Source organism: Chinchilla lanigera, unplaced genomic scaffold (genome assembly GCF_000276665.1).
Source record: "Chinchilla lanigera isolate Chin_1 unplaced genomic scaffold, ChiLan1.0 scaffold00023, whole genome shotgun sequence".
In the NCBI taxonomy this organism is placed as follows: domain Eukaryota; kingdom Metazoa; phylum Chordata; class Mammalia; order Rodentia; family Chinchillidae; genus Chinchilla; species Chinchilla lanigera.
This window is the reverse complement of record NW_004955424.1, coordinates 15,181,431-15,198,569: the sequence shown is the minus strand read 5'-3', so window position 1 is coordinate 15,198,569 and position 17,139 is coordinate 15,181,431. Positions and strand designations below refer to the sequence as shown.

General features: G+C 52.7%; 1 protein-coding gene across 1 annotated transcript; it reads right to left on the bottom strand.

The window, feature by feature from the left end:
- Positions 1-5,299: 5,299 nt before the first annotated feature.
- Asprv1 (aspartic peptidase, retroviral-like 1) lies at positions 5,300-7,824 on the bottom strand. Its single transcript, XM_005385633.2, has 2 exons — positions 7,818-7,824; positions 5,300-6,739 (listed from the first exon to the last, which is right to left on the bottom strand). The coding sequence occupies exons 1-2, from the start codon at positions 7,822-7,824 to the stop codon at positions 5,853-5,855; spliced, it is 894 nt and encodes a 297-aa protein (XP_005385690.2). The 3' UTR covers positions 5,300-5,852.
- Between the last annotated feature and the right edge of the window lie 9,315 nt (positions 7,825-17,139).

Sequence of the window (17,139 nt, the reverse complement as noted above, 5' to 3'; positions counted from 1 at the left end):
ATGAAACCTATCTTAAGAAAGCAGTTCTTAGTGCCTGCCTGGCAGGTGCGAGGCCCTGGGTTCAATTCCCAGTAAAAAAAAAAAAAAAAGAGGAAGAACAAGAAGAAGGAAGGTTGGGATATAGTTCAGCATAAAGGTCCTGGGTTCAGTCCCTGGTATCACAGGGAAAAAAAAAAAAAAAAAAAAAAAACAATTGAAAACCACTTGCTTAAGCCTCAGTGAGAAATGTAACAGCCAAGTGGAGCGGATGCTTGCAGAGGCCTGACCAGAGTTTGCTCTCCTCACACTGCCAGGAAGCTCCATTACCTCACATTGCCTGGCAACAGTAGACTCAAGCCAGGAGCAATGGCTGATGGGTCTGGAGCGTGGGTGCCATCAGCTGGGGCGGCTGGCTCGGTGTCTCTTCAGTGGCTGAGGACCAGGCAGGCAGGTCCTATTTGGGGAATGGAGGCTGGCTCCTCGCTTAGCACGCCACAAGGATGCACGAGGGCTGGGGATTCAGCTCAGCAGCACAGTGTCTGCCTGGCAAGCGCAAGGTTGTGAGTTCGATTCCCGTTACCAGAAAAAAGAAAAAAAAACATAAAAAAAGTACAAGGGATGGGGGTGGCCTTTGGTCACTGACTCCAGCTGCCCTCCGTGCAATTGGATTGCACAGGTCCTTCAGACCAGTCCTCAGGGCAAATCCTCAGGCCAGGGAGGCCTCGGCTCTCCTTCCGGTGACCTCGTTCTGATTTCATCATTATCTTTCGCTTTTGCTGCCAAAGACCACCCACGCTTGGCACGGAACAGTGCCAAGCACTTAACACTTGGCACTTGACATGAACAACTGGTTGCTTCTAGGTTTGTTTTCCATAGGCAGATGTGTTAGCAATTCCGAAACTACTTTCTGAGTGTTTTAAGGCTGAGCAAACAAGCAACCTGGAGCAGGTTTCTCACTGTTAGAGAAAGAAGCTGCAGATATGGAGAGGGAGTGGTTAGAATCAGACTTGAGTATTTTTTGTTGTTTTGTTTTTTGTACCTGGAATTGAACTCAGGACCCTCCACTGTGCCACTGAGCTATAGCCCTGGCCCAACTCTATATTTTAAATATATTATAGAAGGAAGAAGATGTAGTGTGTGCTTTTTTCTTAGTCCCTTTTTTTTTTTGTACCGGGAATCGAACTCAGGACCTTGTGCTTGCCAGACAGGAGCTTGTGCCACTGAGCTATATCCCCTGCCTTTTTTTCTTAGTTCTGACCATTGAGAGGACCTGGGAGTAATGTCATCCCAGTAGCTGTGAGCACACGTGACACTACGTCTTGGTCTCTGAATACCCACTGAACGGAACCAGCACTCTTTGCAGAAAAGGCTGAGCCCAGCCCAGGTACAGAGACAAGATGGACCTGGAACATCTTGTTGGGTCAAGAAAATAAGGCAGGGGTCAGGTTATAATGAGGACCTGCCTCAGGAACACAGGAGCCAGCTAGAAGATGCTCCCGTGGCCAAATCTAGAACAATCTGAGCATCAAAAGGAATAAAGATAGTAACGGAATATAATTCGCGGAATGAAACAAGTACTTATGAGGCCACAGTGATGTAAATAAATAAATAAGTAAATAGGGAAAACTCTATTTGAGTGCCAGCCCATGGGTGTAGAGGGACAGACTTAGAAAATCACGCTTGGTAACCACCACAGCGCTAACTGGTTCAGGCAAGGATCGCCAATAGGCGCTGTGTCTGGTGAGGGACGGTCTGGTGAGGAGCAGCATATTGCTTTAGTCTCTGATTGTCTGCCCACAAGACACGCATTACACAAAGGAAAGCAGTTATAGTATAGTGAAAAACCCAGCAGAAAACACTCCAGCAGTGACTAAAGCCCAAATCACCGGCCACGGAGACAGCCAGCGTTCTGTGCCCAGTGATACTATGTAAAGAGGACACACCGTCTCTTCTGAGTGTTTTTGCCCAAAATGCAGAACCCAGATATCATCATGAGAAAACATCAGATTCACCCAAACAGAGGGGCGGTCCACAAAATAACCACGCAGGTCTCCCCTAAAATGTCCAGGCCGTGAAAACAAAGATAGGTTGAGGAATTGTTCGGATGAAAGGAGGCCACAGAGACTTGACAACTTAATGCAACGTGTAGCTGGATTTGATCTGGGACTAGAAAATAATACCTTTCTTTGGTTGTAAAGATTATCGGGTTAGCCAGGCATAGTGGTGCACACCTGTCATCCCAGCACTTGGGAGGCTGAGGCAGGAGCATCATTGTGAGTTCGAGGCCAGCCTGGGCTACAAAGTGACTCAAGACCAGCTTGAACTACATAGCGAGACCCTGTCTCAAAAAGACAGGAAAAAAAAAAAGATTATCAGGACAATTGAGAAAATTTGAATAAGGTCTGAAGGTAGATAGTAGTGTAACACCAGTGTTGATTTTCTGATTTTGTCATTGTACTGTGGTTATCTAAGTGAATGTTGAGGCCTTTTGGAAACAAACATGAGGTAGTTAGAGGTAAATGTGTGTCACATTTGCAGTTTTCAAATGGTTCATCTGCATATGCAAACAGAACGGGAATGAGAACATGGCAAAGTCAACTGATCAAATATTAGTATTTGTGAAAACTGGGTAAGATAGAAATTTCTTGTTGTAAACTTGCAACTTTTCTGTAAGTCAGAAATTATTTCAAAACAAACATTTAAAAATAAAATAACCATTTTTACTGGATAAAAATGTGAGGCATAGCCGGGCATGGTGGCGCACGCCTGTAATCCCAGCGCTCAGGAGGCTGAGGCAGGAGGATCGTTGAGTTCGAGACCAACCTGGGCTATAAAGTGAGCTCAAAGGCCAGCCTGAACTGTATAGCAAGACCCTGTCTCAAAAAGACAAAAAAAAAAAGTGAGGCATGATCAGTGTGTGGTGGTCCTCGTCAGGAAAGGAGTTGTCTTGTGGAGGGTCAGGAGTTGCTGCTGCCCTACCCGCTCTGGGCCAGGGCTTTTCAAACTCAAGCTCACAGGAGAATCACCCAGGGACCTTGCTCAGTGCAGAGTCGGCCTGAGATTCTACATTTCTAGCGAACCCTCAGGAAATGCTGAGTCTCCCTGTCTGCTGGCCCTCGGTCACTGTGGGTAGCCAGTTGCTGGTCACTGCTTAAGCTCAGTCCAGGAATTGCCATGCCTGGCTGCATGCTGGGACCACCGAGGAGCTGATTCGTAATTGATCTCCCTATGGGATCCTAGGATTAAGCCTTTACCTTGGTCCTTTACCATATGTCCTTCTTTCCATCTTCTCAAATTCCAGCCCTATCTCTAAATACTACCTTAGCCCCCAGGCTAGCTTTCTGCCACTGCTTTACTCCATCTGCCCCTCCACCTTTTTCAGACACCCACCCCGCTCCAACCCCCGTGCGCCCCTCGCCCAGGCAGCGGGCGCTCTGTGGTATGGAAGAAACCTTCCTCTCCTGGGCTCTCCCTCGACACTCCCAGGAGAGCAGCAGCTCACGATGGAGCACACATTTGCATTTGTAACCACTCTCACACCCACAGGCACCTGCCTCGCCTTCCTTGGTTGTCCAGGTCAGAAGCACCACATGGGGCCATTCCGCAGACGTCAGATCCGGGTACCCCATTCCTCTCGGAGAGGCGGCTGGTTGGGAGCCAAGTGGCTCACAGTTCCTCCTCACTCAGAAGCTGGGTAAAGGTGTCTTCTGCCCAGGCACCCACTGGAGTCTACCCAGGACAGGGCTCGGCCCCCCGCTGCGGGGAGAGGAGGCTTGGGTGTTGTCCTGAAATTCTAGCACAGCTGCCCAATTCCCCTGTCCCCTCCACTCCCCATCCACCCACTCCTCACCTGCGCTCCTGTAGCCCTGCACATGTTTAGAATCCAAAAGACCCGGAGGAAAATAGGTCACAGGGAGGAGCCACCTGGATACACCCTCAAGAGAGGGCAGGGGCCAGGAGAGTGGAAGTATTGGTGAAGCCTGCAGAGAGGGTGGCTGGAAAGAGAGTTTGGGAAGGGGGCAAGGGACGTGGGGGTGTGCACGGAGGCCCTCTGCTCCCCACGCCCCGCTTTGCTGGCTAGAGATCCCTTCTGACCTCACAGCGGCCTTTCACCCCATATGCTCCAGAGCTGATGAGTTCATTCCAGGGAAGGGACATGGCTGCCCAGGGACAGGACTTCAGTAAACTCCCTGGATCCCAGGAGAACCGTCTCTGGGATCTGGGGGAGAAAGGGCCCAGGCGGGCAGCGTTCCTGACTTGAGTAGCCTTGAGGATACAGGGGGTCCTGGGGAATAAGGCTCACCTTCGCCTCCTGCTTGTTGCCTAGACATCCCGTCTCTGCCTGGAGGGGAATTGAAGAGAATACCATTCTGCCCTGGAGAGGGGAAACCGGCCCTTCACGCTTCCCATCAAGAGCCCCAAAGCTCTGTGCCCCACCTCCCTGCGGGTCGACCATATGTCGGGGTCTTTTGGCCTTGCACCCGTCGTCCGGGCCCGCGGTCAGCTCGGACTGAGTAGCCGTCCTTCTGAGGACCAGCAGCCCCGTGCCCTAGGAGGAGCTGCCCGAGGTGTGGAGTAAGTGTGCTCCTCTCTGGAGAGCTCTGTCCATGCAGCTTCTCCTTGGGCTCGAGCAGTTTCCAGGTTCTCAGCCTCCCTGAGCTCCAAGGAAGAGGTGGGGACTTGGAAGCAAATACGAGCAGGGCCCCTCAGGTGGCGACAGTCCTGGATCTGGGCAGGTCCTCCCCCTCGCCCAGCCCCTCTAGTTTTGGGCCCCATTCCAAGTCCCCCCAGGAAGAAGCTGCCCTCCAATAACCAGAGCCCCCCGGCCCCTGCTGCCTGAGCCCCCGACTGCCACCTCCTCCGCTGTCCCCCAGAACTCCCTGGGCTGCCCCACACAAGTCAGCGCTTGTCTCCCGGCCTTGTTTTTCTCCCTCCAGGTTCTGGCACCCAGGGCAGCTGTGGGAACCCACTTCCCTGCCAGACACTTTCCGTTCCTGACAATACCCAAATTTCTCAATTCCCCATCTCACTAATGGCCTTAGGACCACTTTTAGTAAAAGGGGCAGTTTGGATGCTAAACTATTATAGATTGAAATAATTAGAGGAATTGCAACTAGATTAGAAATGATGAGAGGAATTATAAAGGGAATGAGTCAAAATAGCCTCAGTTAAACTGAAGCTGGTTTAAAGAATCTAAAACACGAAGCCACTGTATACATCACCCAGTAAATAACTCGAGTCTCCCCCGGCTTTGGCATTTACTCGGTCTCCTCCACCCTCTCCCAGGCATTCCATTCACCCCAATCAGCACATTACATGGTTTTTCCACGAACCCATATTTATTGGTTTTAAAGTAATTGAATTATTGGCACAAGGCTGATTTTCAAAGCAAATGACAGAGGGAAACATATCATTACGCAAGTGGAAAGACTGGCCAGGGGGCACCTCAGAGCGGCTGCCGCCCCGGCGGGAGGGCAGGACCTGGCTCCCAAGACTGCAGCCAGGACCCAGCCCTGCTGGACCTGAAGGTGACACAGCCAGACCTCACGGGATCGCCAAGGGCCCCCCAGTCCTCTCTCGCAGACAGACATTCCTAGCCTCCTTGGAAGCTTCTTCCAGCCTTCAAGTAGGTGCCACCAACAGCGGCTTGACGACCGCGGGGACCTCTTCTCTAAGTGTGCCAGCCTGCTGCTCCCGCTGTGTGGTTTCCACAAAGCCTCCCCCACCAGGGGCAGACCAGGGCCCCTGCGGAGGGAGGCGAGCCGCAAACAAGAGTTGGATTTACAGGTGGGCCAAACCCGGCAACTTCCCTGAGACCAAGTGCCCCCACTCGTAGGTCTCCCAACCATTTTGGGGGGCAAAAGGGGGGCTTATTAACAGGACAGCTGCTGCCCCTCCTGTGTGGGCTCCTCCTCGATGAGCTCCAGGTCGAACTCATCTTCCAGGGAACCCCCGACAGGCAGGAGGCGGAACTTCTTCCCCTTCAGCGTGCAGGTGCGGTGCTCAAAGTCCAGCACGGCATTGTGGTCCTGCAGCACGTCGGTGCCGATGATGGCTTCCTCGGCACTCGCGTTGGCCACCAGGAACTGGGCCTTCAGCTTCAGCTTGCCCAGGGACACCACCGTATCCCAGACGCCCAGGATCTTCATTTCGGCTCCGTTGGCCACTTTCACCACGTTCTCAAAGGGCCGAAGGGTGTCAAGGTCGCCATCGGTGACCTCCTCCCACAAGCTCGGGTGGACCACAGAGACCTGGGCCCCAGAGTCCACCAGGAACCTCACGGGCACTTTGCCAATCTTCCCTTTGAGGTAGTAGCCCTTACCCATGCTGTTGGCAAACAGGATCTCCTTGGGCTGGCTGCACGCAGCCCCGGGCCCTCCGAAAGCCCTCAGGAGGGCTTCCTTCACCGTCCCATAGTCTCTCTGGTCCTGGACGCTGAGTCCGCTGTAGACCTCCAGGGCGTCTCCTTTGAGCGACTCCTTGAGGAACCTGAGCCTGGTCGCAGGGTCCCAGTGGTTGAGGCTGTCAACGGCCTCAAAGCGGTGCAGCCACAGGCTGGGCGCTACGTTGGCCCCGTCGAATGACTCCGGGACGAAGGCGTGCTCCCGACGGCCCTCCTGGCTCCTGGCTCCTCTCGCAGCCATCGCTCCGCTCACCTCTGGAAGTTCAGCACAAACCCACGCCAAGTAGAGAAAGCCACAGAGCAGTGTTGGCGCAATCACGATGGAGAGCAAGGCCTCTCGAAGCAGGGTGCTGTTTACTTACCCAGCCGGGCAAGCAAAAGGGGGCCAGTGAGCGCTGTGGAGCTGTCGCTGGGCGCAGAGGCGGCCTTGTGTGGCCTGTGCACCCTGCAGAGCCTTTTTGATGCCTAGCCTGGCCCCCCAGGGCTCCTCATTCTCCTTTGTTCTGGAAGCTCCGCCCCCTGCTCGGCCCGCCCTCCCGCCAGCATCCTGCCCGACGAGCAGGATGAGTGCCTCACCCTTCTGCATCTGTCCTCGGGACTGACGGGCCAGCCCACGTTGAAAGAATGCCCAGTCTTAGTGGGGGAAGGGGCTCCCCAGGGTACCCAGCCTGTGCCCCAGCATCACCCGGATGAGGACACAGAAGACGTTACAGCCAGGTGTTTATCATCCTCCAGAGAAGCACAGGGCAGGTTGGGACCAGACTCCCATCAGCTTTAGGCTGCGGAGGCCCCTTTGGCCTGAGACCTCCCGCATGGTCCATACTTCCTGAGCTCCAGCGTGTGCCAGGAGCTGAGCAGGTGCCTCCCCACACTCTAAATAAGTATGGGGTCCGGTGAGATTCCCTGGAGGAAAGACAGAAGAGGGCCCCAGAATCAAGAATCCACAGAAATGATTTGTGAGTGAGTTAAGGCACACACTGTCTCTATACAAACTCATTTGCTGCAGTCATTTTCCTTCATTCACTCCTGATTCAAAGTCACCCTTTTCGAGGCCAGGCCTCCGCCCCTTCATCCCCACCCCAGGCTGATCATTTATAGAAGGAGCAACCTGGGAATCTCACTCCGTTTTTGTTCACTGCGTGGTGCTGCTGCTGAGGGCGTGGAAGGACGGAAGGCTCGGCTGTCTGAGCCTCTGCCACTGGGGCGGAGGACAGACCACAGAGCATGCCCGGATGTCCAGGCGCTGCAGGCCTGAGCTGGGAGACTGGGGCTGGCAGGGGGACCTGCTTTTAGGCTACTGTTCAAATGTCACCTCCCCCGTGACTCCTTCCACCTTGTCCTATGTGTACACACTTCTGGCGGACCGTGTGTCACAGTGTGCGCCGATAATCTTTCACCAGCCTGCCTTGGGACAAATCAGCCTGGGGTCACTAACCCGGCATTTGTGATTGTCTCTGGCCCTCCTAGAAACTTACTGTGGGACCCAGGCGGTCCTCTCTGCCGGCTCGAGGCCTGGCTGTGTGCTGTCGCCAAACAGGAGGGATTAAGGAGGGCGAAGGAGGAAGGCTTGATGGCACACCAGTTGTTTTTCCTGGCCAACAGCCTGTCCCTCTCTAGCTCTTAATGCCACTCGTCACCCAGTGCCTGGCTGAATCCCAGAAGTACTTGGCCTAGTCCTGCCTCTGATGACCCCAAGGTCCCCAGCCACATTGCAAAGTCCTCAGCCCTGTGCTCCCTCCGGCACCTTCCACCTGACAGGGTGAGCCAGCGGAGAGGCAGCTCTCGTCAGAGCTGCCTGGCTAAGGTGGGGCCTCGGTGGCATTCCAGGATCCAGAGGAGGGGAAATAGAGTCACAGGAAAGGTGTCAAGAGCAGGTAGGTTTCCGAGAAGATGGCACAAGGAGAAACCTGCATCTAGAAAAATGACCCAGCCATCCGCAAGACCAGAAAGGCCCTTCTGCAAGTGGACTTCGGGAGATACTCCGGGAGCCTCGCACGGGCATGGTGCCTCGGCCCAGGCAACTGACCCTTGCTCCCTGGCTCCCGTCACCTTGAGCACCTGCTCTGTGGAAGTGGACATGAGTGAGGAGGTAGCGTGTGAATAGGGAGGGGAGTGAAGGCAGGGGTTAGCTGAGGCATGGGACTGCCAGAGGTTCCGGACTGATTCTACAAACCATAAGTGCTGTGTTGATGGAGGTCAGAGCTCCCCATTGCCCTTAGAATAGTGGTAGGTGTCCCCCAGAACTTTATTTGCTTGGGTTTGGAGTTCTCTTGGGCAGTTTTTCCACATTATTTCCCTCAACGAGCAACCTGAGAACCAGTGAGGCAGAGCAGCCCTTGCTCCAGGACCCCGAGCGCAGGAGCTTACATGGCGCACCACAGGTCCCAAGCCATCCAGCGGCTAGACGAGGGCCCTTTTCAAAGACCGAGACGTGAGCGCCAGGCTACAGGGCGCAGACACTGCGTTCTGAGGCTGTGCTGCTGATGCCCTGATGAGCACGGTGAAGCGAGAGCCGATGATTACGTATGCAGGAGTTTTTGAACCAATTGCTAAGCCAGTTGGTAGCTTCAAGTTGGACTCGATGAGACTCTACACCACAGAAACCAGCAAATGCTAAATCATGAGGCTTTTGTTTTTGTTTCCTGGAATGACCCTTTATCACCAGCACTGGGACTTAGGCTGGATCTGTGTGTGCCCACACACACTCACATGCACACGCACACGCACACGCACAGCCAGTAATCAAGTCTTAACTGCTTGGACCTAAGTGACCTGCCAAACTGGGGAACTACAACCTACCTGGCCCCTACACTCCCCCACAGTCTGTGACTCGGTGGGTGACCGTCCATAGGGAGGCCCTGCGGCCACATCGGTTCACATTGGTCTACCACACAGGGTCTCATGGCCTCCAGCCAGCTGGAAGGGGTTAGGGTGCAGGCTTTGGCTGGGCTTAGGGGCTCCTCTCTGGCTAGGATCAGGAACAAGGTAAAGGTACATTCACAGGGTCCCTTTGTCCTTGGAAGATGCTCCTACTGGGACGCTCCGGAAGCACTCGGAGACCTCGGAATGGCTCTGGGGATGGTGCACCGATGAGCTCGGCCAGGTGCGAAGGCCCATGAGCCGCTGCTCCTCCCAGAGCCCTGGTGGCCGCTGATTATTGACAGGTATAGGCCTGGGTGGAACACCCTCATTATCCCTCATTAGCATCTCCTGAGTGTGGCACAGGCACATTGAACTTGACCTGAGAGGAGGCAAATCAGGACAGTAAACAGGAAGGATTTAGGGCATCCCCACCCTTCCCACCCCCTCACGGAGGTTTCCAGGCTGTGAGCTCCTCCTGCGCTTTCTGCTTCAACTCCCTGATTCTTCTTTGGGTTTCCACACCTCCAGGAGAGTCGAGCAAATTGGCAGGAGCCCAGGGCAGGGCCCTAAGGCGCCCTGAGAATAGAAGACTTGGGGCAGTGGGGACACTTAATCCACTTCTGTGGTTCCTGCTGCCCTGTCCCTTTTGGGGAATACAGTGGTAGCTAGGAGGGGAGCCTGAAACCTTCGAAGTACTAGGTGGTGGGGCAGGGCCCCACTCTGCAGGGTGGGGAGTGCTGGGCCAGGGGTGACCTGACCTTCTAAGTGACACCTGGTGAACTGAGGTCCCATCCATGGCCCGCTGGGAACCAGAGGCTCAGGGAAGGTGAGCCAAGCCTTAGCAGTGCGCAGGTCCCCTTGCAGCTCCTGCCTAGGCTGCCTCTGACCACCTCACATTGCTGAGGTCAGGGTCACCCTGAGCAGCTGGCTGAGAAGGCCAAAGGGGACCCAGAGCTTTCTAAGACAGCAAGGAGGGCTGAAGGGCAGCAAACAAGAGTGCTTTCTCCAGCAAGGACCAGACGCATGGGCGTGCAACTTGGTCTATACTCAGAAAGGGTCTCAGCTTGGTCGGGCGCCATGACATTGCTGTCTTGAAATCTGGACCTACACTGTAGCTTTGCACCAGGCTCTGGAAATTATACAGCTGGTTTTCTCTTTAACAAGTTTAGATGTGGCCTGGTGTGGTGGCACAAGCCTATAATCCCAGCACTTGGAAGGCTGAGACAGGAGGAACACCGAGAGTTCGAGGCCAGCCTGGGCTACATTGTGAGTTGAAGGCCAGCCTGAACTACATTAAAAACAAAAAAAGAAAAAATTAAAAAAAACAAATTAAAAAAAATTTAAATTAAAAAAATATTTAAGGGGCTGGGGATTTAGCTCAGCGGCACAGTGCCTGCCTGGCAAGCACAAGGTCGTGAGTTCAATTCCCGGTACCGGAAAAAAAACAAAAAAACTTTTAAAAGTCTAGTGGTAGAGGCTTCTCTTTAAGCACACATACAGACATACACACACACACACATTTCACCACACACTGCACATACAGAAACACTCCACATGCCGTTCACACATCCTGTGCGTGTGCACACACCCTATACACAGGCAGCCCATCCTTCTCAGACCAAAATGGCTAAAAATTTGTGTAACTTGACCGTAGAGTTCAGCCTCCACCTTTTCTTTCACGTAAGCATTAGCACCCACATTTACATGCAGCATTAAAACCCTATTTATTGGAGGCACCTGCTGTTTATTAGCCTCTAGGTACACTTGCCGCTTCAGAGAACTGGGCAGGTCCCACCAGCACATCTCACAAGCTAATGAAAACAGGATACAGATGTCTCACACCACGCTGAAAGCGTTTAAGAGCAACGTACACATGAAGGCTGACCCACTTGGAGCACCCCCCAGTCACCACCGCGCCACTTTGAAAGGAGCCGGTTTTGAAGTGGCTCATCCTGTCTTCTGCTCTTTCCCACCTGGGAGGACAGGAGGCCCTCTGGTTTTCCCACCCCCGGGCACTCGCCACCCAGAGCCACAGCCCCTGTTCCCCTGCCCCAGCCAGTCCCATCGAGAGGCTTGACCTGGGCGTGGCCTGAGTGTGTGTGGTGGGCTGGGGGCGTTGCTTCACGAGGCTTCAAACTAAAAACAAAACAAAGAGATGAGCTCAGCTCACAAGCCTGGCTTGGGGCTGCAAGTGAGGTGGGCTACCACCACAGCGAGCTGCGTTGGGAAACCCATGCCACCCACAGACCCTCAGGCTAGCAGTGTCCACTGTTACACCGGGGCACACCTGGGCACACATGCAGGCGTGGTGCAGGCACGTGGGTGGGACAGCTCCTCCTCACCGTTCCCCTCCTTGAGCTCTGCCAGACTCTTACCAAGATGGATGTCCCTGCCCCTGCCCTTACCAAACGGGCCAGCGTCCCCACTGAGGGCAGAGCGTTCTTGCCGGCAGCGCCCGTCCTCCATTCTCTGCTGCCCCATTTGGCCCACCCTCACCTCCTCCTTTTCCGCCTGGCTTAGGGGTCCTCCACCGGGTAGCCCTGCATTCTCCACCATTGTACCCAAGATATCGGCGTCAGGAGCCTGCGGGCCCTGGGGCTGTGGGGGACAGGGATTCAGTCCCCAGTGCCATCAAGAGCCCCCAGGTCCCAGTGAGGACCAGGACCAGCCAAGAGTCGGCTGGAGCGAGCTGCTGACTAACTGCTAAAAAACTAATTAGCCATATCCGGTTCTTCCGTGTTTTTATCTTTCAATCAAATATGAAGATTACTAAGGTATCCTGAAGGCCTCACCAGTCTCCTCCTCACAGCCCGGCCCTCCGACTCGGGTTCCCACCTTTCGCTCAGCTCCTGGCGCGAGACCCAGCCCACATTCCTCCCTGCTCCCGATCCTGCCGCCCTCCTTTGGGGCCACCGGGTCCCGGGCTGCTGCGTGGAGAGCTGGAGATCTAAGCAGAGGCCTCAAGCCCCAGCCCCTCACTCCGTCCCAACCTCAGGGTCCCTCCCATCCTACTGACGTCAGAGAGGGATTTGGAAGACAGGTCCAGGGTTTGTAAGACAGTTTTGAGGACATAAAAGCACTTTTCACAAACACCCCTGCAATTTATGAAATACTGAAGTAATCAAAATACACAGATTGAGTAGCTTCCAGATACACGTGGGCTTTTAACGACACCAGAAAACTCGGCTGCGAGCTGGCCACACAGAAGACTTTTGTCCAACTTAAAATACCTCAAAGGCAGCTTTGAAACGATCCTGAAATAGTTTTAATTGCTGCTGGTGATAACGAGTAGTGTGAGCAGTGAAAACATATAAAATAGCCCTAGCGCAGGGAACTGCTTCTTCTGAATACATCACCAATTTAGCTTTGCTCCTAGCATCTAGAAGCTGGGGGTGGCAGGGGGTGGAAATCTTCCCCCTGATTTGTCAAGACGATCTCTCTTCTTTACCGGCTGGAGGTAGGAGAGGCAGGAAAGGAAAAGGGGAAAATACAGCAGGAGGTCCAGCGCGCATGCAAGTCTCTAGGGTATTAGTAGCAGCATTTCCAAATGTTTATTGAGTGTCTACTATGTTCCAGACACCATGCTGGTGGCTGTAAACTAGATTAAGGCGCTCAAAGAGTCTGTGCTATAGACGAGATGAACAATGCCAAGTAATAGGTTGGTTCAATTCCACACATATTTCCGGAGGCCAAACCAGCCTCCTTTTGAGAGATGAATCAGAATGCGGCCTGCCCTCACTGCACAGTGGCGAATGGCTCAAACCCAGACACTCCGAGTCCTGAGCAGCGCGAGTGGCCGGCGTGGGAGGATGGGCGACTGTGGCTAAGTCTCAAAGGCCCAGACCCGGGGAGCCTTGGGCAACTTCTCCCGGCCCCGGAAATCAACCAGTATCACCAAAGAACAATAAAGGGAATGCTGAGGGGGAAACTCACATCAACACTGAGACCAGGGAAAAAGGGCATTCAGAAACCAAAGACGGGTTAATTTATGCTCCCAACAGCCTACCTGAGGAGGAATTCGGGAAGTAAGATGCTGGGGCCCTCAGAACATGTGGTTGCCAGACAGGAAGGCTTTGGAGATGGGGTTGGTCTCTGGCTAAATAGTCCAGTGGCAAATATGTATAAACATAGAAAAAGGGCCAGAAAGAAATACACCCAAAGAATGGCAAGTTGTTTGGGGTGGTAGGGTCATGAATGTTTTTAATTGCTTTCTTTTTTTTTTTTTCTTTTTTCTTTTTTTTGGTCTTTTTCAGACAGGGTCTCGCTATGCAGTTCAGGCTGGCCTTGAGCTCACTTTGTAGCCCAGACTGGTCTCAAACTCACAATGAATGCTCCTCCTGCCTCAGCCTCCCAAGTGCTGGGATTACAGGTGTTTAATTGTTTATGTACATTTTGTGAAGCTTTTTTCCTTTTCTTTCTTTCTTTCTCTCTCTCTCTCTCTCTCTTTTTCTCCTTCTCTCTTTTTCTTTCTCTTCCTTTTCTGGTGTTTGGGCATGAACCCAGGGTCTCCACTCTGGGTCTCCACTCTGAGCTACATCTTCAGCCATTTTATTTTATTTTATTTTATTTTATTTTATTTTGAGGCAGATCTCAGTAAGTTGCTAAACTGTCAGGGTTGGGCTCAAACTTGTGAGCCTCCTGCCTCAGTTTCCCAGAATGTGGGATTTCAGGTGTATACTCCCACATTCAGCTGTGAATCTATTTTCTAACAAGAAAAAGTGCTTTTAAAATAAAGGAACTTTAAAAAGATAAATTTGCTCTTGCCTTTTCTGTAAGCTTAAAATTATTTCCAAAGAAAAAAGTTTTTAAACAGGGAGTATAGGGAGAATCTCTGTACCTTCCACTCAATTTTTCTGTGAACCAAAAACTGCTCTAAAAAATAAAGTCTGTTAAGATTTTTTTAAAGTTTTTTTTTTTTAAAGGGCACCTAAAGGGACTGCTATGAAATAAAAGTGGCAATACTAATACCTGTTAAATTGAAATGACAGGTGGAGAGGGTTCATCTGAGTTTCCCACTGGGTTGGGGTGTGTTTGGAAATGTTCCCTGGTGAGAAGCAAATAACAAGAAAACAGAGGCTCGGGGCCAGACCTCCCCGCCTGGCCTGCCGGGCCTGGCCTGCTCCCTGCAGAGCGCATGTCACCCAGTCCTGGCTCCCCGGGGACAGATGATCCCGGCTGTGTCACAGCGTCCCTGCTCCAAGGGCAGACTCTGAGCTAACCCTGGCCTCCCCGGCCGGCCTGGGGTCTCCGCCAGCCTTTTCTCTCCTCTTCTCCTGCACTCCTAAACTCACCCGGGTTCCCCTCCCTCATCCAAATTGGGGCAAACTGGTGTGCCTGAGTCTCTCACATCCTCAGAAGGAAACCTCGCGCGGCCCTGCATCCCTGCTGTGGGCCGGGCTGCCTCTCTCCCACAGGCCCGGCAGCTGTAGAAGGCCTCCTTGGGGGTCCTCAGCCGGAGCTGTGGGGGCTGAGGTCTGCTGCCCGGCTCAGGTCCGAGCAGGCGGGGGCAGGGAGGGGCACTGTTCTCTTCCCACAAAGGCGGCCCACCTGCCCTCTGCCTCCCTTGTCGCCTCCACTCACCCACAAAGCCCCTGGCTCCTGTGGCCACCCTTATCCTGAGGGCACTAGTGGCCTCCCAGCGGTCACATCTGTGACCCCTCCAGCCCTTGGGGAAGTGGATCTTCTGAAGCATTTGCCTGTTGCTTCTCCTCCCAGGTCTCTGCCTCACTGATTTCTTTTTCTTTTTTATTTATTTTCTTTTTTTGGTGGTGATGGGGAATGTATCTACGCAGCCCATGCTGGCCTTGAATTTATGACCCTCCTGCCTCAGCCTCCTAAATGCTGGGATTACAGGTGTAGCTGGCCTCCCTGGTTTCTGGGCCCCAGACTTGCGCATCTTCGGCCTTCCGGCCGCTCCCTGAAGGCTTTCCGGGACTCTTCCCCTGGATGCTCATCGGGTGGGTCCCCGCGCCCCTCTCGCCTGGGCTGCCAGACGGGGGCTCTCCACCACTTCCACGATGGCTTCGCTCTTCTCCCGACGCCCGCGGCCTCTCGCGCGCCCCAGCGGGCTGCCAAGTGGGAAATGCCGGTCTCCTCCCCGCCCGCTCACCGGCCCTGTCCTCCTAGCGCCTCCCTCGGGAGCGAGCTACGGCGTCGTCGCTTCCGGGAAGTCGCCCTCGGTTTCCCCAGCGAGCGTAGGGCTCCCGCTCCCGGACTGCGGTCTCCAGGCGTCTCCAGGCTCAGATGCTCCGAGCTGGAGCATGGACACGATCGAGGCCGGAACTTTGCGGGGTTCGGGCTTCCTGGCCGCTGCTCCTCCACCGCTGGCTCCTCCACCCCGTCCTCTCGCTGTGTCCCTCTCGGGCCTTCCTTACCAGTTGCTCCTGCTTCCAGGCCTTTTGAGTAGCAGACCTGGCAGCGATATCTTTTTTTTTCTGTCTTTTTGAAACAGGGTCTCGCTATGCAGTTCAGGCTGGCCTTGAGCTCACTTTGTAGCCCAGACTGGTCTCGAACTCACAACCATCCTCCTGCCTCAGCCTCCTAAGTGCTGGGATTACAAGCTTGTTCGACTACTCCCTGCAGTGGCAGAGATATCTTTACCTGTGAATTTCCACATCCAAATTTTTGTTACTGTAATATAGTAAACTATTTTTCATCATGATCCAGTGCACAGATGAATTAAAATATATGAAGTCATCTGGGTGTGGTGGTATACGCCTGTACTCCCAGCAGTTGGGAGGCTGAGGCAGGAGGATCGCCAGAAGTTGGAGGCCAGTCTGAGCTACATAGTAAACTCAAGGCCAGCTTGAACTACACAGCAAGACCTTATCTTAAAACAAAACACCAAAATAATAATAATAATATAATATACAAAATCTATGTGGAGTCCAAACAATGAATTTGCTACGTATAACATACTCAAATACTCTGTGTTCACTATTGGACTCCACCTCTTTTCTGTTAATCCTGATGATGACACACTAAATTAATCTCCTAATCTTCTAGTTGCTCCCCCACCCACCATCTGTAAAACTGCCCTGGCCAGTGGGGAGGAGAGCAGTTCCCACAGGGGAACATGGTGCTTCATGAGTATTCTAAGGGACAGATCAGTTTTGTAAATTTCCAATCCAGCCTGTACTTCATAAGAAGGCAATAGAATGAATTGCTGGAACATAACAAAGGTATTTTTAAAGTGCAAGCCCTACACGGTTTGTAATAGCTAAATTTTGGAAACAGTCCAAATGCCTATCAACTGATGAATGGATAAAGGAGACTTGGGTTGGGTTTTTTAATGCAACGGAGTACTACTCTGCCATAAAGAAGGATAAACTTGAGACATTTCTAGTTAAATGGATGCACCTTGAGCCACACTCGTAAGTGAAATAAATTGGATACATGTGTTTAAATACCACATGGTGTCTCTGGTCTGAGAAGCTAAAAGTGTAAATAAGGACCAAAATATAGAATAGATACTGGGAAATGGGAAGAAAATATTCAAATGAGAAGGGGAACACGGGAAGGGGGTGGGGGAAATGAAAGAAGGGACAAGGAAAAAAGAGAATAAAAGAAAAAATGGAAAGAAAGTTTTGTAACTAAGGAGGGGAAGAAGGGTTGAAGGGAGGGGAAGGGAATGGGGAAAAAAAGAAGCAGCAAGTTATATCACATACAGGTACAAATTCCCTGTGATGAATGTTATCATTGTGCATATCTTAAATGCACCAATAAAATTTAAGACATACACACACACAGACACACACACATACACAATGCAAGCCCTAGCTGTTGTGTTCGCAGATGCCAGTAATTCTAGCATTCTGGAAAGCTGAGGCAGGAAGATTGCAAGTTAGAGCCCAGCCAGGGCAATTTAGCCAGTTAGCAAGACTCAGTCTCAAAAT